The following is a 24894-nucleotide window of genomic DNA, read 5'->3' as shown; positions in this document are numbered from 1 at the left end:
CCTCCAAGAAGAAGAGTCGGTGGTAAAGAAAGGAAGGGGAATCGATAGAATTTCACTGCCCCAGCCATGGGCAGATGTTTCCCTCTACCTCATCAAGTACATTACTTGCGAGGGAAGGGAAACAATTGTGTTTAATTATCATTTTCCATTGGTGAACCACCTCCGCATCAGGAGCTGATCAACCTTCCTTATTTCTTGTTGGGCAACATTAGGCACAAGTCCACGACTGTGAAAACAACTGTGCACCCAAAAACATGTGTTACCAACCATGGACTTATCAAACTCATTATGTTGGACGCTTTGAGATGTCAGGGAAAGAATTAGGAAGAATTCATGCAGAAAGGCCCTGGACCACCAACAGAAGGCAAACTGAGACATTTGAGGAAGCTCCAAAGGTGAAAAAGGAGTAACCCCAGCCCTTGACAGTAAGGGTAAACAAGAGGTCGGTTGATAAACCAATTGGCGACAGGAGGCCAAAGTAGAGGATAAAGGTTAGTGGGCACACAAATTCCCCATCCATGTCAAGAAAGAATAAAGCAGAAGTAGAGCAAAAGGACAAGGAGCAAGTTTAGCCGAAAGAACCCTCTTCACCTGGTAAGAGCGAAACCCAATCCTTGGTGTCAAAATCTAAAATTCTAGAGAAATAAAATAGAGAATTGAGGGAACAACTAGCTAAAGGAAAGGTGGAGCCAATAGCCCTAGGGCTAGATACTTTGGCAGAGTCCATGGACAGGGCCAGAAGGGGAGAAATCTCGGGCACTCTGTGCGTAACCTGTGTTGAGAAGTTGGTGGTAGAAAGATTCAAAGTTTGTGCAGCAAACACCACCTCGAGGGAGATTCAAACTGAAATCTGGGAAGTTTTTACACAAGAACCTGTCGAGGATGTTGCTGTTACATAAGAACTAGCAACCGAGACGACACAATCCACAAGAAGTGATCAGGTAATGGATACACATGACCCCTTGGATGACACTGTTGTTTCATAAGAACCATCAGTGTAGGAGGAAGTCATCAAAGAGGAGGAAAAGAAAGATAATATCCATGAGCCTTTGGTCAACACTGCTGCTACACAAGAACCAGTAGTGAAGACAAAAGCTGATCCAGAGAAAAATGATGTACAGAAGTCTGTGGATAACACTGCTGCTACACAAGAACCAACAATGAAAATGGAAGCTAACAAGGTAGATAAAGAAATTGTGACAAAATCCACCGACGAAGATGCTCTTACACAAGAAAAAATAGCTGAGGTGGAACAGTTTCGCCCTCAGGGGGATATTACACCCTCAATTGGTAGTGCATGCAAAAGAACACTGGGTCCTGATGAAGCATGTGTTCTGAGAGATTGTTGATGTTGCTAGAGCTGCAAAAGTGGAAGCAGTTAGTGCTCTCTCTACAGGAGGGAGTGATTTCACTCAAATGCATAAAAGAATGATGGATTCCCTGACAGAAAAATGGCTAAAAGAAGAATGGGAAATATAAGAGGAGGCACGAAGGTACAAGGAAGTTATAAAGAAGAAGGATGAATAGTTGTATCAACTACATCGACAGGTCTCAAACCTGATGAATGACAAGACCAAACCCTGTGACCTTGAACCTGCTAGCATGCAGGCAGTCATCCCCGTCATGCCTAGTGTTCCTTTGGGAGCATTATTACTTATTTCAATTAAAGGTAGTTTTTGAGAATAGGTCATATTTGGGTTCTTCAACCCATATGTTTTGTAAAAGTTTTGCTCCTGCGACTTTGATGACTAGAGATTGTTGTGCGAGCTATTCTTGCACAATATCATGTGTGAATATGTTAGCACAAAGATGGTGGTGAGTGTCCTCTCCTACATAGGGGACTTGCAGTTGCTGGCCTTCCTTTCATTCATGAGGAATTAGATTGAGTGGCACCTAGCCAAGAAAACAACAAAAATCAACGAGTAAAGAAAAACATTGTGGGTTAGGGCTAAACCAGGAATGACTTACGAACTCTGATGAGAGTTTAAAATATTCCTAAGCACTCCAGAAATCAGAGAGAAATCGACCAGCTACATAAAAAGAATCGTGAGGATCTGCCTCTACCTGTTTACAAATATGAAAAGCCGAGCGCTAGCCGGATGTCTTAAGCACACTAAGCCCTGTAGCGCGGAGTTACAGGAAGGGGACCCTTTTGAATATAGGAACTTCATGGTTGTTGTTACACGGCTGTTGAAATATGCTCAGATTGTGCAGACACTAGGGGCGTTCTGGATTGGCCTCAGGTTCGAATTTACTTTGATATGGTTGCCATTAGATGAGTATCAACCCAATTACCATTTAAGTGACTATGAAGAGGAATCTTGGCCACATTAGTTGATGGCCATTCAAGGATTTAGAGCTCCTGGCGATGATATTACTGGTGCCTACAATTTCACAGATTTGCATCGGGGGTACAATAGAAGGAACTGAGGTTATGCATGGGGACATGCAGTTTCTTCAATTGTGAGGAGATGTTGAGTGTGGTTTTTTACCTATTTTCTGTACATTCTTTCCCCATTTTTGACCTTTCTGTCCTCTAGGCCTATGACTTTACATGATCAAATTCCCTGTTTTCTTACCTTTTTAACCTATTCTACTATCATGTTACTTTGTTGTATTTTACCAAATAATACGAGGCTTTATTCAATTTTGTGCCTAACTAGGAGAGTATTGAAGAAGTATTTTGGGAAGCTCTTTTTTTTAGGTGATGGCTCGCGAGAACCAACCTATGAAGCAGACATGCAGCACAGATTAACTGTAGAAAAGGGTAGAACGGTTCGTTGTAACACCCTGGATGCTGTTACATGTTGCTATTACACATTGGATGTTGTTAGAGGTTGTTGTTACACATTGGATGCTGTTACAAGATGTTGTTACACCACGCGCTGATACAAGAACCTGTCGTCACACCAAATGTGTTGTCACCAATGATGCCACATCATCCTGAACCGCCATTCACTCGATGTTGTTGCATCGAAGCTAGGAAATGTGGGTACTATTCCACATAACAGCTGTCGGCAGTAGGAATTATTTATTTTTTGAAGCAAAAAGACTCAAGCAGTTGCAATCATAACTGATGTATATTTGTATTTAGCAATAGGTTGTAACTACTTTTATTTTTGATCAGCATGAGAATCGTGAGATTCTCATGACTGATCTGTTTCTAATTTCAGGTTGTAATAACTATAAAAGACTCGATTTTTCATGTACAAGGATACGACATATAGAAGAGTACTATTACTCTGCTTCTGTAATTCTGAGTTTATTTTTAATATCAATTAGCACAATGATGCTATTAATGTTCTTCAGCTGATTCGTTAATCACTTTTGTGTTATTCCTGTGCCCTGCTGAGGAGGAAGGGCCCTCCTCTTTGGCAAGGATTGCAGTGATGTAGGAAGTGTACATTCTAGTTCAGATAATTGATTTATGGTTTCTTTTTGTTGCTGTACAAATCGTGGATTACATTAGCTGCTGTTTCTATTTATATTATGATGTTACACTGAGTTAATCAACATAATGGTAGTAACCAACTAGAGTGGATATTAGTTCCTGTGTGGCGCGCCTTTACTTTGATAGCTGCAAGTTGTGATTTAATTCTGTAGAGTGTTTTTATGTCTACACACATGGGTTGATTAAGCAATTTAGATCAGCGACATCTTTTACAATTTTCTGCATTTCCTTATTCTTGGTTGGAGTGTATTGGCAAAGACAGTGCGAAATACATTGAAACAACAAGACCTACCCTAGGTTGACAATTAATGTTGCGGTATCAGTCAATTAAGATTGATTAAAACAACACTACAAATTGCGGAACAGAGGGGTCAGAGAATGAAATCTGATATTCTTCAAGCCATAGTTTAGGCATACTGTGAGGGGACCCCGGTGTAGGTGAAACAATTGATCGCAACCTGGGAGATAGAGTTGAATTTGAAAGCGGAGCTTGAACTGCCAATCGAAGATTGGGGGGAGCTAATCATGGACCCTTGGTATAGTTGCAACCATCTCACCCTGTCTAGATAGTCTTCTCGTATCTATTGTTTAATGAAATTCATAGTGGCCAAAGCAATGGCTGCGACCACCAACACAACAATGCAAAGTGAGGCGAAGACTAGCCTTTCAGACATTCAAAAAGAGCTCCAACTTATTCAACTTCAGTTGTAGAATGATAACGCTTTCCTGGGCCGCATTGACCGACATATCCCATGTCCGCCGCAATCTGAATTGCTAGAATCAAGTGCTAAAGATCCCATTTTGATGGAATCATTAGATCATTAGTTGGTCAAAGTTATGCCTGTTAATTTTGGTTGTATGTTGGGTAGCATTTATGTTTTTAGTGTTATGCTTACTATTTGTTTTCCAGACTATCAACCTTATAAGGCTTGGTTAAATAGACTCAAACTATTTATGTTTTGGATGACTTATAATGTGATTTGGTGGCCAACGGGCCTAATTTCCCACTAGGTAGGTTGAGGCCACCAAATGACTTATATATTTGTAACCTACCTGTTTATAGATGAATGAGTGAAACGTACTACTAAGATTACAAAAAAAAAATATTTTTTTATATAAAAAGAAAATAGTAGATATATTAAATAAAAAGATTGGAAAAATATATAAAACAATTAATGTGTCCAATAAAATGACATATTTAGCAGTTGAAATTCATTTAAGTATTAAATGGATTTGTATATTTTAAATTGTAATACAATTTTTAACCATGCTTATTTATCTTAACAATGAACATTTAAAAGTGTGAATGAAATCTTATATTTCAAAGAAATAATTGCCTAAATTTAATGAAATCTTATATTTCAAAAAAATAAATTGCCTAAACTTAAAACAATGAATAAGAATGTTTATTTAGTTTTATAATTAAAATTTACTTAAACAATCTAATTATGAATTTATTTATTTTTATAATTAAAAGTTACAAAATTTAAACAATTTAATTATGAATTTCAATGAAAATATGTTGAGTCTATATCTAGTAAAGTAAGTGCATGATTTGATGTGAAAAATCATTTTGTTTAGAGTTAAGTTCCATTTTTGTTTAGCCTTAAGTTTCTTCCATTTCTTCCCTCTTACATTCATGTGAAATTGCTTCATGTGATATACTATGACAACTAACAGGTGAAATTGCTTCATGTGATATACTATGCGGGTTAAGTTTGGTTGTTCAAGTGAGAAGTTATAAGACAAGTTCTATATTGTGGTGAAGGAAAACCCACTCTCTGTTTTCATGGTAATATAAGTGTTTTATTTTGGGTGAAGAATGCGGAGGATGATGACTATGCATCAAATTGGAAACCTTAATTGGGGTTTTTCATTACAACATAAGATGAAATAATGGCCACTAACAAAAGTGGGCCTAAACGCTATGCTCAACCTTACTACAGAAGACAAAGTGGAGTTTTGGCTGTAGAGAATAGAGTGGAGGGTCATTGTACAGAGGAGTATATATGCCATCATTACAAGATTTAAAATATTTCAACCAATAATATATAAGATAAATAAATTTAAATATTATTTGAAAATAATAAATTTTAGTTTATAATGTTAAACTTTAGAAAAGTTTTAAAAAAATTTAGTCAAAGAGAAAATAATACGTAGTCAATGAAAACTTAATTCATGATATCTTCTTGCGGTAGATATAATAATATTATTTATAATTTAATATTTTAATTATTGCACCGAGAGGTGCTCTATAGCTCGGTATGGGGTAGATGTCAAGTGTAAATGTTTAACATTTAACATTTAACAAATTTAATCTAATGTCAATGTGAGCCCTAATTAAAAATCAATATGATTATTATGTACCAGCCTATATCCATCTTAACCCTCGATCTATCAGGCACCAATAGGGATCAAATATCTCAAGTTGCAAACCTCTTTTTTTAGTGAAAAACTTGAGGAAAGGTTTGCACCTTGAGAGATTTTATCTCTCTTGGCACTTGATAGATTCGGGGTTAAGATGGATCTAGGCTAGTTATATAATACTATATAATATCTATATTTGTATATATGTGTCTCTTTCTTATTCCCTCTCTTTATCACACCCCTCAAACATGTACACACACACTCTCTCTCTTTCTCTCTCTATCTTTCCCTTCTCTCCCCCTCTCTCTCCTCTCTCTCTTCCCTCCTCCTCTCCTCTCTCCCTCACTCTCTCTCCATCTCTCCCTTGTCACTCCCTCTCTATCTCCACCTTTCTCCCTATATGCTTTTATTCTTCCATCCCACTCTCCCCCACTCCAACTCCATCTCTTTCCCCTTCTCTCTCTGAAGTCCTCTCTCTCTTCCTTCCTCTCTCTGTCATTCTCTGTCACCTCACTTTGTCACTCCCCTCCCCCCATCACACACAATCTCTCTCTCTTCCATCTAACTCTATCATTATCTCCCTTCCTCTCTTCTTTTCCTTCTCCCCTCCATCTTCGTGTCTCCCTCTCTCTCTTCCCATTCTCTCCCTATCTCTCTCCTCTCCTTTTCTCTCTCTTCCCTCCTCTCCTCTCTCCCTCATCCTCTCCCCATATCTCCCTTGTCACTCCCTCTCTTTTCATTCTCTCCCCATATCTCCCTTGTCACTCCCTCTCTCTTTCCACCTTTATCTCTCTATGTCTTTGTTCTTTCTTCCCTCTCTCTCCCCCTCCAACTCCATCTCTCTCTCTCTCTCTCTCTCCAACTTTGTCACTATCTCCCTCCTTCTCTCCCCCTTCTCTCACTTAAATTTGATTCCATGATGTTGTGTTTAAGAAAGTATCTAATTAAAAAACTCAATTTGTTTTAAAATATTAAACCTATATTTTGGATCAATCATGTCAAAGAAAATACCATAACCAAAAACTTAAAACAATCATGCACTATCTTTCCTCTATTATTGTTAGTCTATTTGCTTGCTCTCATTTCTTAGATCCTTATTTAAGATGGATCTATGTTGGTTCTTAATAATATTATTTATATTATATAAATTTCACATCTTTATATTTAAAAGTTTTCTCATTTTTATTTTTTTTAAAACCTTGATTTAATTTCTATGGGAATATTTTTACTAATTGTGAGGATAAAGGGTTTAGATATATCTCAAAAATAATTATAATTTTTTTTAAAATTAAATTATTTATAAAATATTTTGATTGTGAAATAAGTTATGTTTTTTGGGCATGTGCTATTGATAAGCCATGGTATTGGTCCACGGTATTGTAACAAATCCTATTTACATGTTAATAATATCCACGGTAAGGTGGAGTGAATATCCATTGTTAAGAATCCTGTCATATTGTTATAAAATTTTGATGGTGAAATAAGTCATGGTTTTTGGGTATGTGGTATTGATAGCAATGGTATTGTAACAAAGCCTACTCACAAGTTAATAAAAAAATCAAAATATAAAAAATTGACTTTAACTTTAACTTTTTATTATTAATTGAGCCAACATTAAATTTTTATAGGCATAAGACTTTATATTACTTTTAACTTTTTATTGACTACTTTTAACTTGTTGTTTATTAGTTTTAATGTTTTATTTTTTTTAACTGAGCCTACAAATAAATGTTAAATGTTAAAAATTTATACCTACACACTACATTGACATTAGATTATTTGTTAAATGATATCAATTCAACATTGGTTTTACGAAAGTGGAATTGTCTTCTAATTAAAAAATAATAATAACAGGTTAAAAGTAATATCTAGTCGAGTCTCGTGGAGATGTTGTAGTGTAAAAATTTAAATCTTGACTCAATAAATAATAAGAATTGAAAAATAATATTTCAATTTGTTATATTATAATTAAGTTTTGGAGGGAATCTTAACCCCTCCAACTCAAGTTAGAAATTATGCTCTATGAAAAATTGCATAAATAGTTATAAGTTATATTGGTCAATGCTAAAGAAATGATGGTTGATAGACAAATCATCCTATATTCTTTATTTAGTAGTAACTAATATATTGAGATGTGAAGTGGATAAGTTAATTGCTTGAACTTACATAAATTATGGTGCGTAGTAATCACTAGTAATTCTACACATTTACAATTTTACTCTTACATAAGTGTTTAAGAAAAAAAATGGTGTGAAGTAACACTGTAAATATATTTTTGACATCTTATTCCTATCCATTTTTTATGCAAAGACTACTTAAATTATGGTGGGAAGTAATTGATGGTAGATATGTTATTTATTTGAACATAAGTTAGTATTTTATTTTTGGATGGTTTTCTTGCAAAGTTTGGGAATACAAAATCACTACAAAAATATCTAAAAATCGTGCATGAATATTGCAACCATATCCATTAATTATGACATAAAATATGTAACACAATTATACACATGAAATTATATTATGCAAAGACTAAAAATCCTGCATGAATATTGCAACCATATCCATTAATTATGACATAAAATATGTAACACAGTTATACACATGACATTATATCATGCAAAGACTGCAATAAGACCTTCAATTTATGGTCTAAACAAATGTTTGAATTTTTTATTTTTTTTAATAATGTTGAAAAATAAATAGTTATTTTTCAAGGTTTAACATTATACTTTGGGTTGGATAGTGATCAATAGACAAATCCATTGTTAGAGTCTTGCCTTCGGTACTAATAAATATTTAATAACCATATTTAAATTTAATTAATAAGCACATAAAAACGTAATACTTACAATCCAACCCCACTTTACCATGGATACTACTAGCATTTGCACCACATGTTGCAAAGGAAACGCCATAACGGAGTGGCATAAGAAACAATAACATAGAAGAAAGAAGTCAAAATTTTATGCAAATTTGTTTCTTTACTAGTGTTTCTTTTTTTATCATATGTTATGTTTCAGGGAGATTCCAACCAGGATATGTTCAAAGTGAAGGTAATGTTCAAAGTAAAGGATTTATGAAAATGCTCTTCATTAAGATTCTGGAACCTTTATAAGTAAATGATTTAAATCAAACATTTCATAACAAAGTAATCTCATATCACCTTAATTCACAATGCAATCGATAATAGTTTTTGTTCATTAGAAATTGGTCTAATTTTATGAGGAAAACTTAATAGAAAGACTTCAGTAGTAAGGGGAACATTAATAAACTCCCTCATCATTTGTTATATGATGTTGTTAATTTAGTTGCTTGTTGCTTCACTAGTGTAAAGTGTACAAACTATAAAAGAATGATATTATTTGTTGTCTCTTTGGACCATCTTATTTTATCTAAATCAATCATTTCCATAGCCTCAACTAGGTTCCCATCATTCTCATTCCATAATAACTCAATGTATTCAAATGAATTTCATAAATTTCGTCGAATAAATGTTGGTGAAAAACCAATAAATTTCACTTTGTAGAAAGGAGTGGACATTGATTGGGGTAAAATTGTATTTCTCTTACCATGTGATGATGTCATCTAAATCTTGAATCTTTCTCGCCACTTATGAAATTCCCCATTCTAATTGTTGTTTGAATATGATGATATTGGCATCATAATCCTTGTTCATGAGAATATCATTTAAGAAGTCAATGATAACTGGCACAATTGGTTCCTCACAACTGTGAAATTCCCCATTCTAGTTGTTATTTGACCATGATGATATTGGCATCATAATCATTCTTTGGGATAGTATAATTTAAGAAGTCAATGATAAGTGGCACAATTTGTTCCTTACAATTGTGAAAGTAAAGGACAAATTCATTCACATTATGTTTGAAAAATTTATACTAAGAGTCTTGATTCATGAAATTTTGTATCCTCTTCTTTTGTGGTTTTAATTTGTGTCATCACAAAAAAATGTTTCTACAATAACCTATGTTATTGTTATCTTAGCAGTGACATTGCAATTAGGTTTGCTTGCTTAGCACTAAACACAACTAAGTTTGCAGTTTCAATTTCAAATTTCATGCCTCCATTACATTTTTGTTATAGAAGGCAAATATCCCTAAAAACTATAGATGAGTCCTCATCATGAAATCTAGGAGGTAGCTCAGTAATCATCTATTCATCCAAGGTAAATCTCCATGTTGTTGGTAGCTTCACGAGTGATTCCTAATCCTCATGTTAATACATTAATAATTTACATGGGAAACGTGTGAGTAATTTTGTTTAAGGTCAATGTATATTGGCCTTGAATGATACTATATTGAGCCTACATGATGGTGAAAAATTTTGTATGCTTGAAATCACTAGAGAACATTTAGAACCAATCTACCTCCTATTCGTATGTATACATAAATCCATATATGTTTGTTCCTCTTAGGCTTATTTAGAACTGGGTGAGGGAATCCATAAAGGCAAACGTAAGATCATGGGTAGCGGATTTTTAGAGGAAAAACAATATCCACTATGTAAACTCTTTCTTCTGAGAATAGAAAGTTTGGATATAGATATTTAGGGAGGATCAGTTAAAATTAGAGTTGGTTAAATGGATGTTATATCAAGCTTCGCGACAAGCATCACCCAACCATACCTGCAACTTCTTCCGGGAAGATTTAATGCTCACTTCTTTTTTTCTATGGATGCAGTCAATTTGATCTTTTTAATATAAACATTAGCAGTTTCCTCCAGACTTAAATTCAGAGCCTCCACAATGGAAGCCTGCAACTGTTAAATTTCAAAGTTCCCACAAACTGTAAACCAAATGAAGAAAAATAAAAATAAAAATTAATGACCTCTTTTTTGTAGGTATTGTAGATGATTTAAAGCAAGAAAGTTTTTCCCACACCCCCTCTACCAAATACACAGATTACACGAGCTTCATGATGAACATCTCCCAACCATCCTCATCATCATAGGCTGCATTAAGTGGACTGTTTCTTTTAGAATTTGTATTTAATTTCGTTTCATGTTAGTCTATTCTTTAATTATAAATAGGATTTAGTTAGGCTACATTTCATATTTCACACTTGTATTACATTATTAGTTTCATTTCATTTTTAACTCATCAATCCTAGATTATGGTAGTTGGTCCATAACCAACGGGCTTGCCATTTCAATAGTTGGGCCTTTTGCCCAATAATCCTATGAAGTTGACAAGGAACATTTTCCCACGTCAACAAGACCATAGAAGAAAATCAAAGCCTTGAGATATGAATCTTTTGAGATAATGGATAAGGTAAGCAATATCGCTTACAGAGTACATGCCCCATGTTATATGTGCATTTACTTAGTAATAAATGTATATAAGATAATATAAGTTTATTAATGTCCGCCAAATGACCAAACTAGGCAATGAGATTGTTTAGTACATGAGTGGCAATATAAAATGGGAGTTTTGTCTCACTGTCAAGGGTGAAACTTTGTCTCGGTACAACAAGGAGAAATTCAGTGAGACTACAGTGATCAAGGTTCAATATAATCACAAGAAGGGTCTCTCTTTGTCAAGGAGGTAGATGATTAGGAGAAGGCACAAATACTTTATGTCCACAATGAGAAGCTTGCCATTGCTTTTGGTTATTAACATATGCCTAGATCAACTATCCATATTACCAAGAACCTTTGCGCTTGTGGGCACTACCAAAATGCCACAAAGCTCATTCCGATGATCACCAGGAAGGGAATTGTAGTGAGAGATGAAAATTGTTTCCATTGTTTCTCGAATTGAATTTGTTTTTACATTGATTATTGTAATGCTAATTGAAAATCATCTCATACAAAACTGCATGACTACAAGCATAAGCAATTACTTGCCTTTGCTGACAAGCATGTGTTTGACAAAGAAAAATGGACAAAGGAAAAAGCAGAGGGGATTAGTAAAATATTTGATGTGTATCAATTTCTGTTCGGTGTATCTAGGGTGCATACATAGCAAAAATAGACTTGGATAGTTAGTGACATTTTCATAAGATAGATCGAATTTATACCTGACTCATTTCTTCAAATCGGCCATAATTTTACAAAAAATGTTGAATAGGTGTTACATTGAGTATAGTATTGCCAACAATTTTAATAATGCAATGTGGTAGGGTGGTATGTCAATGGTGACATCATCATGTGATCATATGACTCTGCAATAGATGCTATTTCGAGTGTAGTTGTTTAAGGTTGCATGTAGAAGATTTTAAGAGAAGCCATGCATGAGAAATTCTACTCGCCTTAACATAATTCACCCAAAAGATACAAAATTTATCTGAGAGGTTGATTTATCTTGGAAAATGTGATTGTTATATGACAAGGCATGCATTGGGCTTAAGATTGTAAAATATCTCATAACCTTTTCCAATATACTATAAATCAAGGCCAAGGAACACTAACATAGGGAATAATAAGCATGAGTAGAAGCTAGGACATTCATATAAATTTGATGTCTAAATACCAAGAACATATGCTTCATAATCCATTTTGTCACATTTTTCTCATTTCATTGAATTAGAACTTGCCACAACTCTTTTGTTGAGGCCTAAAAAGAAAGGGATACCTAGAAATTTAAAGATCTACCTAAATTGAATCTACAACCAACTTACATTAATTAATTTAGAAGCTCATTATCATTGTTTATATGACATAGTTTTGGTCCATGGAATCTTTAGACCCTAAGGATATATGAAAGATATCTAGGAATTTCTTAAACATTTTTTAAACACTTAGTCTCCTTTTTCTTGTGAGGAAGGGGGATCATCTGCAAAGTGAGCATGCCTTAGGTTTGTTATGAAACCACCTCACAAAATATAAGAAAATATAGAGAAATGACTTGAAAATCAGCCTCTTTGAGGGGGCAACCTCCTTTACATTACACAAATGAACAATTCTTGGATGATACAAATGTGAAAACTTGCTTTCTATATATAGGAGCCTAAGGGGTCACAATATAATCAAATCTGACATAAAAATAATAATGTAAGGGCACAACAATAACAATAAAGGACTACAATGATAATAATAAGGGAATGCACTAGTATTATAGGGGCATAACATGCCCCTATCCTTCATAAAAGTGTTATCCTCAACACTTGAGTAGTTCTAGATGCTTCTGTATAAAATTCTCATCCTCCCATGTGGAATCTTTAGTGGGTAAGTTCTTCCACTTGATGAGATACTCTGAAATTGATCGATTTCATAGTTGTCGAGTTCTTATTTCTGTTTCTGCTTCAGGTTCCAATATGAATTTTCCTTCCTTTTCAAGTTTTGGCAATATTGTTTGAACTGGAAGCTTGTCACCTATAACCATCTTTAAGCATGAAACATGGAAAACGGGGTGCACTTGGGAAGATGTAGGAAGCTCCAATTCGTATGCCGTAGTGCTAATATTTTGCAACACCCTGTACGGACCATAATACTTTGGTGATAATTTATTATCCTTCTTAGCTTGCTTGAAGGACTTTTTTTTGTATGGTTGTAGCCGTAGAAATACCCAGTCACCGACATCAAAACTCCTTTCACTACGATGTTGATCTGCCTATTGTTTCAGTGTATTTTGTGCCAAAGTGAGGTTATCCTTCAAGATTTGGAGAACTTGTTGTTGATGCTCAATGTGATCTTCCACTGCTTGAACCTTATAATTTTCTCTTAAATATGATGTGATGGATGGTGAATGATATCCATAAAGTGCCATAAATGGGGTCATTTTTGCTACACTATGGAAGGAAGTGTTATACCACCATTCAGCTAGAGGCAACAATTTGACCCATTGTGTCTGTTTATCATATACAAAGCAATGAAGATATCCTTCAAAACATTTGTTCACTATCTTAGTTTTCCCATAAGATTTAGGACTATATGATGAGTTATGAGCTAACTGAGTACCCAAACAAGAAAATAATTATGTCCAAAATTTTCTAGTGGAAATGGGATCTCTGTATCTTACAATATTCTTTGGGTTTCCATGTAGATTTTGAATTGTTTCCATAAATGCAGTCGCAACTATACTGGCTTTAAAGGGATGAGATAATGCAAAAAAGTGTGCATACTTGGTAAGTCTATCAACTACCACCATGATGACACTCTTTCCTTTGGACTTGGGTAAACTTGTGATAAAATCCATTGAAACCTCCTCCCAATGTTGACTTGGAATGGATAAAGGTTGTAATAGAACTGGGGTCTTAATTGTTTCAACTTTACTTTGTTGGTAAACCAAACATTCTGCCACAAACTTTTGAATATCATATTTAAGGCCATCCCAAAAAAATTCTTCTTAACCCTATGGTAAGTTTTTAAAAATCCTGAGTGCCCTTCTTAGGGAGAGGTGTGCAATTCCATAGGAATCTTTTGTTTGAGTTGGGAATTCTTATAGAGGTATAATCAATCTTTGTACCATAACGAATCCTTTTTCCAGATAAATGTATCATATGTACCGGGGTCTTGTTGTGACTTTTGAATGAGTGCCCACACTTCTTCGTCATTCTTCCATTCATCTCTTGCTTGATTTATCCAATATGGTTGGATAATAGTAATGGGACAAAGTAATGCTTGCACATCCTCATCCTTTCTTGAGAGTGCATCTGCAAAAACATTTTTCTTCCCTTTCTTGTAGATGATTTCAAATTCATAAATGAATATCTTTGTGACCCATTTTTGCTGCTCTTCTAGAGATAATCTTTGTTCTAAAATTTGTTCAATACCGTCATGATATGTTTTTACCTTGAAGTGGATTCCCATTAAGTAAGGTTGTCATTTCTTAAGTGCATGTAGTATTACCAACATTTCCTTCTCATAAATAGCTTTTTGTAAATACTTTCCTATGATTGGATGACTTTCGAAAGAAATGGGTCTTTATTCTTGCATTAAAACAACACCAATTCCATTTCCTGAGGCATCACATTCCACAATAAATGTTTTTGTGAAGTCTGACGTAGCTAAGATCGGTGCTTGGCACATTGCATATTTAATATGTTCAAAGGCTTTCATTGCTTCTGGAGTCCAAGAAAATGCATCTTTCTTCAGTAATGTTGTTAGAGGTGTTGCTATTCTCCCATTATTCTTAACAAAATTGTGATAATGCCCTATCAACCCGAGAAATCCTCGAAAATGCTTTATGGATGTGGGGATTTTCCATTCCTCAAAGGGTTTAATTTTTCTAGGGTCTACCTTAACACCTTCATGAGATACAATATGACCCAAATATTCCACCTCTTGTACTCCAAAGAAACATTTGGAGGTTTTTGCATATAATTGTTTCTCCTCCAATAGTTTGAGCACTTTATCAACATGTTGAACATGATCCTTCCAAGGCTTGCTATAGATTAGTATATCATTAAAAAATACTAACACAAATTTTCTAAGGAAGGGTTTGAAAATGGAATTCATCAAACCTTGAAATGTAGAAAGTGCATTGGTAAGTCCAAAAGGCATGACCAAAACTTCATATGACCCTCATCAGTTCTAAATGTTGTTTTCGAAATGTCTTCAGTCTTCATTTTGATTTAATGATATCTTGAACACAGATCCAACTTGGTGAAGTAAATTGCTCCATGCAATTCATCCAATAATTCATTAATGACAGGAATGGGAAATTTATCTTTAATAGTGAGCTTTTTGAGCTCCCTATAATTCAGACACATGCGCCATGATCCATCCTTATTGTGCACCAATACTACTGGAGTAGAGAAAGAACTTTGACTAGGTTGAATTATACCATTCTCTAGCATTTCTGCAACCATACGTTTAATTTCAGTCTTTTGGGCATAGGGATATCTATAAGGCCCGATGTTTGGAGGAACACTTCCTCGAATCAAATGAATAGCATGATCATGATCACAAATAGGTAGGAGGCCTTTGGGAATCTCAAATACCTTGGAAAGATTGTCTAAGACATTTTGGAGATCTGGAGAAATAGATGATTTCGACATGGAAACCTCTAGTGAACATAATTGTGAAATTACGCCACATTTTTCTTTCTTTAGAAGATTTTTCATGTCGTTATTGGTGATTATCTTTCTCGGTTTCCTTGCGAAACCCCTTAATTCAACTTCCTTTCCTTCTGAAAAAAATTCAAGAAACATTCTTGAAAATTAGAAGCTATCGTACCCAAACATTGTAGCCATTGGACTCCTACTACAACATCAACACCACCCATTGGAATGGAAAGAATTGGAATATTCAACACATATTCTCCCATGGATAGCTTGATATTGTGAAATTTCCAGAGAAATTTATGGTTCTTCCATTTGTGACCATCACTTGACACTGTGGTGCTAGATATAGGAAGCAATTCAATTCCTTCACTATCTTACAATGAATAAAATTATGGGTATTGCCTGAATCAATCAACACTATTACCTTTTTCTTCTTGATATGTCCTTCAATCTTGATAGTTTGAGGAGTGGTTACAAGATGTGGTTGGATTAATTTCTTCTTTCTCTAGGCTTTGTTCCTAGTGTGTATCCTCTTCTTTTGATGTTTCTTGTTCCTTTTCTTCTTCGTCTTCACAATCTATGTAAAATAATTTCTTCTCAACACACCTATGACCTTTAGTGTATTTGCTATCACAATTGTAAAAAAGCCCTTTTTATCTTTTTTCTTCCAATTGTTGTGGTGTCAAACTTGTATGTTGTGGAAGGCTAGGGGCAACAATACTTCCATCTTTATAGTTGTGATTGGTAGGCTTCCTTGTTGCCATAATTTTGCTTTCAATTTTTCTTGCCAACCTGAATGCCTTCTCCAATGAATCAGGTTCCCAAATGTGAACCTCATGTTGGATGTTATCCTTTAATGTCCCTATGAACACATCAATCCTATGCTCCTCTGGAATATCTTTTACCCTTATATTCAATTTTTGGAAGTCCTCAATGTGCTTGACCATTCAACCCTTTTGTTTGAGATTTATCAATTAGCTAAAAAGGGTGTTGCTTTTTGTATCCTCATAATGTGTTATCTTTTCTTCTGTAAAAATTGCCCAAGTGACAATTTGTTTACGAGAGCAAATCCATTGATACCATACAAACTGATTGGGTTCCAAATATAATGTTGTAATGCGTACCTTTTATGTGTTTTTCACATTATGGAGATCAAAATATTGCGCCATCTGTAGTATCCATGTTACGGGATGCTTGCCATCATAATTTCTCATATTTATCTTTAGAACATGGCAGGTATTCAATCCAACATTAGAGTCTATGAAATCATGATTAACATTTATTTTGTTCTCATCATGAGTTTGCTTTACTACCCTTTCGCCATTAGTAAGCATTTCTTGTAGTAACTTTGTCAAATCTTAAAATCATCCATGTTACCTTTAAGTTTTTCTTCTATACCATCCATCTTAGCTTCCATGCTATCCATATTAGCTTCCACACCATTCATATTAGCTTCCACGCCATTCTTCAAAGCATCCATCTTAGCTTCCACACCTTTCTTTAAACCATCCATCTTAGCTTCTGTTACTTTTTGTGAGAGTAAAATTTGTTGCACTTGGTCTCGTAATTTTGATATATCATCTTGCATTTCTTCCTCTTCTTCACTAGTCATGCTAGAGATTTTAGGTTTCTTACTAGGTGTTTCCATTTTCTATCTTCGAAGCATCAATTAATGATAATTATGCTTCACTATGTCCTTTGAATTCCTTCAAACTAATTTTTCTACACAGATGTTTTTACTTTGTAGGAGCTCGATATTGAATCAACTGTATCTTTGTAATTATGGATCTACAAGGTTTGAAATTTCATCCCATGGCATCCTTTTGAGTCCTTGTTCCAATCCCACATGTCTGATCAAGATTGGATTCTCCAAGAAATCATTATTCCAGATATCCCATGATGACCTGGTTATATCCTAGTTCAGTGTAGCGAACTTGTAGGAAGTTCCATGTGTGATTGTTTCGACCTTCGAACCTAAAACTGATACATAGAAAACTAAAGTCTGAACTCTTTCTGTACCTTTTTACAAAATTTCAATTCGATGCTCAGAGAGAAGGTTATGACGATTTTCCCCAGGTCACCTGTTTGAGATATAATTCGGGAGCTTGCAAAAGCCCTCACTTACTTGGATCATATCTCCGAAAATGTAGCGAGACAAGATCCATAGCAGAGGTTCATCAAGATTTATTCTCAAATGGGTTTTAATGTTCGATTCTAAAACGTCGTAGAAAAAAAATTATAGCTAAACTTCCATGATGACCTGTTTGAAGCAGTGAAACCCTAGAATCCAAAGCTCTGATACTAGTTGTTATGCAACCAGCTCACAAAATAGAAGAAAAGATAGAGAAACGAATTGAAAATTAGTCTCTTCGAGGGGGAACCTCCTTTACATTACACAAATGAATAATTATTGGATGATACAAATGAAAAGACCTCCTTTCTATATATAGAAGTCTACGGGGTCACAATATGGTCAACTTTGACATAAGAATAATAATGTAAGGGCACAAAATAACAATAGTGGGCTTCTATGGGGCACAATAATAACAATATGGGGACAACATGGGCACAACAATACCAATAAATGGCTACAATGACAATAATAATAAGGGAATCCACTAGTACTATAGGGGCCTAACAAGGTCTTTGACATTTGGCCTAAGAAATAGATATTTGTTCACCTTACCTAGTGAAATTTCCAAGCTAACAAGTATCCAAGAGCCTTTATTGAGAAAGGCCATGATCTAGAAAATTGGAACAAAAAACCCCAATTTTAAATAAAATAGTTCATTATTATTTTTTCTAAATGACCATAATGAGAATTGTTGATTTTTTAAATGACAAATTGTTAAAAACAAACAAGAAGCACAATTGATATGCAAAGCTTATATGACTTCTAGGCATGATTGAAATATTTATGCCACTTAAAAGACCTTTTAATGGTATTAGTAAATTTTGTATCAAATTTCTTAAATAAACAATAATAGGCATAATATATAGAAGGGTAATCCCTTTCAATCTAAATTAGTAGGGGAGGATCTCTTACTAATTAGGTAAGAATAAAATTGGGCCCTAAAAATAAATATCTTGATACATAATGTGGAGCTTCAATATATGAAACAAGACACTAAAATAAGAAGACAATCTTATTTGATTGAACTTTGAAGATAAACATTATCAGTAACTTGTCATTAACTTCCAAATGAGTAGAAACATCTTTGAACAAAACACTAATCATTCTTGTAAACTTTCTTCAAATATTAAATCTTATATTTTAGATTCAATAAAGTCTATCCTTAAAGTAAATATTATCACCCTAAATTTTTCTCCAAATATTAAGTATATTGTATCCTAGCATTGTAAAAAAAAACCCTTATTTAATCCTATCAAAAAGTTATTCAAAATCTATCAAAATTCTTGAAAAAATCTATCAATACTAAAGCAAAATTTTAATCAAAATTCTTCCCCTAATACATATCCTCTTAACTAGGAATCAGTGCTCCTAAAAGAATAATCTCATAAAAACAAAGCCATTTTGGCAGAAAATAATTGCCGAGGGTTACACATTTGAAATTTGTAAGAAACATTAACTAATCCATCAAATGGCTTGGGAATATATTTAGTAAGACCACTGGTCAAAGCACCACAAAATATAGCTTCTTCCTAGAATTTCAATATATCCTCTTTGATAGAATACTTAAATTTTATAAGATGAAATGAAGTAACGTAATGGCTATGAAATTCATAGTAATTTATGAGCTGGCTTCAGAATAAATTTATAAGATTTGTACCACTAAATATAACCTCTTCATAAAATTCTAGTAGACCATTTATAATTAGAATAAAATTAGTTTGATAAACCCCTGGAGGAATACCATCGACACCAGGAAATTGCCTTTCTTTGAAACCAAAATTGCCCTACTAACATGCTCCCTCTTCCAGAGAAAGAGAGTCAAACAAGGTCTTCAAATGAAAAGGCTATCATTTGGAAGAAAGTGACTCTAGACGCTGGAGCATATATGTCTTCAGCTGACAAATGCTGCCACTTTTTTGGTTTTTTTTACGGAATCAGGAAATACTAATCTTGTAACATTGTCAATTAAATTGTGTTTTCAAATGTCAAAATGGATAGATTCAACAACTTGCAACTATAATTTTCCCAATTTCTAATTAAATTTCAAATAAAATCAACTGAAAATTTAGCCTAAGAAAAGGGGAAAAATGACCTCTTTAGACTACTGCCTATTTTATCTTGAGAGTTAATGAATGATTCCTCAGCTCACAAAATTTGATAACCCCCTTTGGTGCTCATTCTTAAGAACTAAGCCAAGCTCTTACTCTCCACCCATTTTAAATATCCAGTTGATATGTCCTTAAATCAACTTTAGCTCTATAGTGGTCGTTGTCCTCAAATTCCCATTATCAGTGTTATTTTGCAAAGAACTCTACACCATATAAAACAAAATATTTTCCTTCTATGTGTTATGCATAGAGCAATGCTTATTTCTTAGAAATGTCTAGTAAAAGTTCTAGTAGCATTAAAAATTCCATATTATTGAGCTATAATTAGATGAAAAAGTTCATATTAGGTGTCACCGTCAATTAAAATAAATTTGTAACTAATTTATGTATTTATTCACATTCCTTTTAAGGAATCAAGTTTAGATAACAATGATCTATAATAATTAATGTGTTTGGGAGAATCTTGAAGTACCATGTTATATTTTTTTGTAATCTCTGCAAAAATATTTTACTTTTCGTTTACTATAGATGTTTTTGAGTGGAAAAATAATCCTAATAAAGATTTCACCTAAAATTAACTTGGTCATCATTGGTCAGCTCAAACCTATCACTGGAAGGCTTATTATTGTAATTGTGCTTTCACAACTTTTGCAGAATATACACCCCCTACTCACCTCTTCTAAGCAGAAGATCACTAAATTGAATGGTGCTAAAGGTAAATAAGAGGAAGACAGTTCAAAAAACATTTGTTTGAAATATTTTCCACAATTAAAGGATGGTGAAAATAATCAACCCATAATAATATTCATCTTATTTATTTGACTATTGCATTAGCATTGCCTCAAACTGATGAAGAAAATTCACAACATAACAACATTAAGTTAACTTGAATAAACATTGTAGGAGAAGTTCAACCTTATTTATGTGAACAATGCTTTAGCATTGCCTCAAACTGATGAAGCAAACTCACAACATAACAAATTTAACTTAATCCTAAGAAACATTGTAGGAAAAAGGGCATAAATATACACTATTTCAAAGTTAAGCGAACAACCACAAATAGATGTTTCACGATGGCCCAACTAAAGAAATGAAAATAGCTAGAAGCCATTGTATATCATATTCATTTGCGATAAATAAAATAAATAGAATGAACAAGAAGCAGAGGACATAGAAGATAAATAGACAATCATGACTCTCTAGGCTCCCATACATCCTAAACTATGTTACAATAAAGAGCTTGACCTATGATTGTATTGGGGATCTTGGAACACTTGTATGGTCCTATCAAAATAAAATGACATATTATTCTTACAATGATGGGAAAATCAACAATAGTCTTCTGCCTCTCATATCTGGTTTTGTACACAGAAGGAATTGGAGAAACAAAATTAGGTATGGTTGGTCAAGAAATGGATGTAGTAATAGAGATCATCCTTGAGGAAATGGTGGACCGAGCATCCTCAAATTTCTCAAAATCATCAAACTTTTCCTCCACAAATAGATAGGGAGGGCTAATTCATTTCAAGCCACCTCCATGGAAGTGATACAAAATGAGGTGTAAAAGTATTTCTTACAAACATAGCCAAATACCAGAGTTACAAGTGGAAGTGGAAGGAGCAAGGGTGAATAATATAATTTCTTGATTGAGAAGTACCCAATCATTGTAATCTGGGAGATGAACAAAGCTGACAGAATCCTAGTGTGCATATGAGGCCACATACGCCCATTTCTCTCATAAGAGGCCACATACACATTAAGTTCCTGCACACACCAAATAAAGGAGGTCATCAGCTTAAACAAAACCTCAAACTTTATGTTTATTTACCTTGCAGCAATGCATATATGAGCCTCAACCCATTCCTTAGCTTCTCTTATTATCACAAGTCTGGTTCATATGGAATTTGGGGGCACCAATTTCCATTTGTTAAAAACAAAGAAAGTTGTGAGACAGAGAGAGAGAGAGAGTCACCTGATTCCGAAGCACAAACCATCCCACAATGAAGTACATGAAGGAAAAAGGAAGGATCATGGGAGAAATAACAGAATAACATAGAGAAATGGTGATAATCAACATGTCATTTGGAACTCTGGTAGGTAGTTCAAAAAACATTTGTTTGAAATATTTTCCACCATTAAAGTATGGTGCAAACAATCAACCCATAAGAATATTCAGCCTTAATTTTGTGAATAATGCATTAGCATTGCGTAAAACTAATGAAGAAAATTCACAACATCTCATCCATAGCAAACCAACAACGAATTATTTCAGAGACTAAAAACTAGAAAATAGTTTCATTAAATTGGAAGGGAAGGGAAACCCATCTTACTTGAGCGCAAAAAAGCTAATGAAGAAGGTAGCATTGGGAGGAAGAGAATTTCCAAGATGAGTAACGATTGAGTTAGGTTGCTTTTCAATTGCCTTGAGGGACTCAAACAAGGTGCCACCTAATGTAACTCCCAGGAAAATGTTGAACACGATAAAGTAAAAATACTTTCCAGAGGAAGCTCTCACTACATGGCTTTCTGAAGGAATCCCTTCAGCCTTGGAGAGAATCATGAGAATTGTGGGAAAGAAAGCCAGAAAGACAAGCAAAGCAAGTTGAGGCAAGTAAGCTTCAAGGATGCTTTTAAGTGATTTTTTATCCACAACTAATTTCAGAAAAGGAAGAAGTTTTCTTAGATTATCAAGGGTTGTAAGTGCAGAGATAAAGGTGATGGGAATCATGTAGAAAACAATAGCTAGAAACACAATAATGTATACAATATTCTCTCAAATCATCCTCTGATAGAAGGGCATGGCAAGACTTTTCCACAGTATTTGAGGAGGCTTAGGAGAATCCATTACAATCCATTTATTTGCAAACTGTGAATGCACAACCTGTGATGCAACTATTGCAATAGGCATGCTATTGAAAATTATAAAGGTTGCTGAGGTAAAGAATATGAGAAGGTTTTAAGGTTCTCATCTCTAGTGGATGGAAAATTTGTTAGAACCATTTACTTTGAGAGTTTAGAATTCTATCATATCTTAAGAGCTTGGAACAATTAGATGAATCATATAGAAAATGAGGCTTCCAAACACATTATGGCAATGCTAAAAGGGGGTGGGGTTTGACTGCAATCAAGTGGCTAGGCTAATACAAGAATTGTAGTTATAGCTAGACTTGACATATTTCTTCTTAGGGTCTTTAAAGAAGATTACCAGATCAACCACCATCTAAATCCTACTAATCCTGCCACAAATATATTGACAATGAAAGGACAAAAGCAACTCCATCTCTATCCTATCAATTCTGCCAGGAATATATTTACAATCAACATAGAGCAGGTTGCAGATTCAACCAGTCATTTAACTCAAAAATACTTTTAAAGTGAACAATCATCATGCAGTATACACAGTGAATATATATTTATTGTCTGTTTCCGTCCCATGTCCACACGATGTCTTTGAGGCTAGGATTTAGATCATGACTGCACAACTTACTGTATTCCAGCAAATCCCCTCTGGTCTTCTAAAGCTCCACCATGAAGAGTGAGAGTGTGACTTCAAAAATATTAACGTTAATAGACAAATTCCCCTTCTGTCCTTGCTCTCACCCCTGCAACTTCACTTTACAATCCTTCAAATTATTGAAAATGAACCAGGAAAGACTTGGAATCTCCTCCATGTTTGACATTATGCTCGATGCCAGCTGAGTCAAAGTGAACCTCGACTCCTCCTGCTTCACCACATAATCCTTGAACAACCACGAGAGATTGAACCTCGACGAGAGGGAAATTATGTCGAAGGTGTTCAAGCAGGTTGGCTTGGGGGTGGGGAAGGCTGAGTCAATGTCTTCTAGTGGTCTGACAACGACATCATTATTGGCCTGCAGGCACTTGAAGCCACGGTGGAACCAAGAAACCTCCATGAGTTGGAGAACAATGATCCTCATCATAGGGTTAGTGTCTAGCAGCCGCATAAATGGATGCTGAACTTTAGAGGGAAACCATGGAGACACTTGAAATCCCCCTTGTAGATCCCCCTTGGAGCACGAATAGTATGATCCCATAGGGCCATATGTTGGCCTTTGCTCCATTGTATCCTTTCCTGGTAATCAGCTCTGGCGAAATGTATGTTGACGTGCCGCATGACATGTGGAGAAGGTCGTTTTGTCTGAACTTCTCCAGCAATGCGCTGAGGCCGAAGTCGGTGACCTTCATATCACCATTTTCATCTAATAACAGGTTATCCAACTTCAAATCCCGGTGAAACACACCCCTGCTGTGGAAAAAATGTGTTGTGTTAATCAATTTCTGAAAAAATTTTCTTGCTTCCTCTTCCTTCAGTTTCCCCTTTTCGACAACCCGATTGAAGAACTCACTGCCCTTCACATACTCCATGACAAAGTAAATATTGGACTTGCTGGCCATGACTTTGTAGAGACGAACGATGTTGGGGTGTCGAACCAGTCTCATAACCAAGATTTTCCATTTAATATGCTTGATCATAACGATCTTGAGGATATTTTCTTTATCCATGACTCTAATCACGAACCCTCGCCGGTCTTCAAGTTCTTGGCATGGTAGACCTTGGCAAATGTCCCTTGCCCCAGCAGGTGCCCTAATTCATACCTCCCCATCAAAATATTGGGCTTCATCTCCATGGTCTATGCCAACAAGCACAAAGCCAAAAAAATAACAAAATCTGGGTGCCTTTTAGCTGCCCTTCAACCCTCCTCTATTTATTGGTTCTATGCAATTTTTGAACCGCACTATTGCTCTCTGGAATGCACTCCATTCCAGGAGTATATAGTGCTTCTGATAATGCTCTACCTCTGCTCTTTGCATGAGATTTATGCTAGAGCTAGGCGATCCATGACCTGCACA

The 24894-nt window shown here is 34.9% G+C and overlaps 1 protein-coding gene and 1 pseudogene across 1 annotated transcript; both read right to left on the bottom strand.

Moving 5' to 3' along the window:
- Positions 1–21546: 21546 nt before the first annotated feature.
- On the bottom strand, positions 21547–23936 carry LOC149179671 (CSC1-like protein ERD4; annotated as a pseudogene).
- A 67-nt stretch (positions 23937–24003) lies between these two features.
- On the bottom strand, positions 24004–24546 carry LOC149179670 (CBL-interacting protein kinase 18-like). The gene has a single exon (XM_089413618.1). The coding sequence runs from the start codon at positions 24544–24546 to the stop codon at positions 24004–24006; it is 543 nt and encodes a 180-aa protein (XP_089269744.1).
- Between the last annotated feature and the right edge of the window lie 348 nt (positions 24547–24894).

Source organism: Pinus tabuliformis, chromosome 3_2 (assembly GCF_031772625.1).
Source record: "Pinus tabuliformis cultivar Carrire ecotype Pingquan chromosome 3_2, CPIR1, whole genome shotgun sequence".
In the NCBI taxonomy this organism is placed as follows: domain Eukaryota; kingdom Viridiplantae; phylum Streptophyta; class Pinopsida; order Pinales; family Pinaceae; genus Pinus; species Pinus tabuliformis.
Note: the sequence above shows the minus strand (reverse complement) of the source record. Positions and strands in the feature narration are given on the sequence as shown.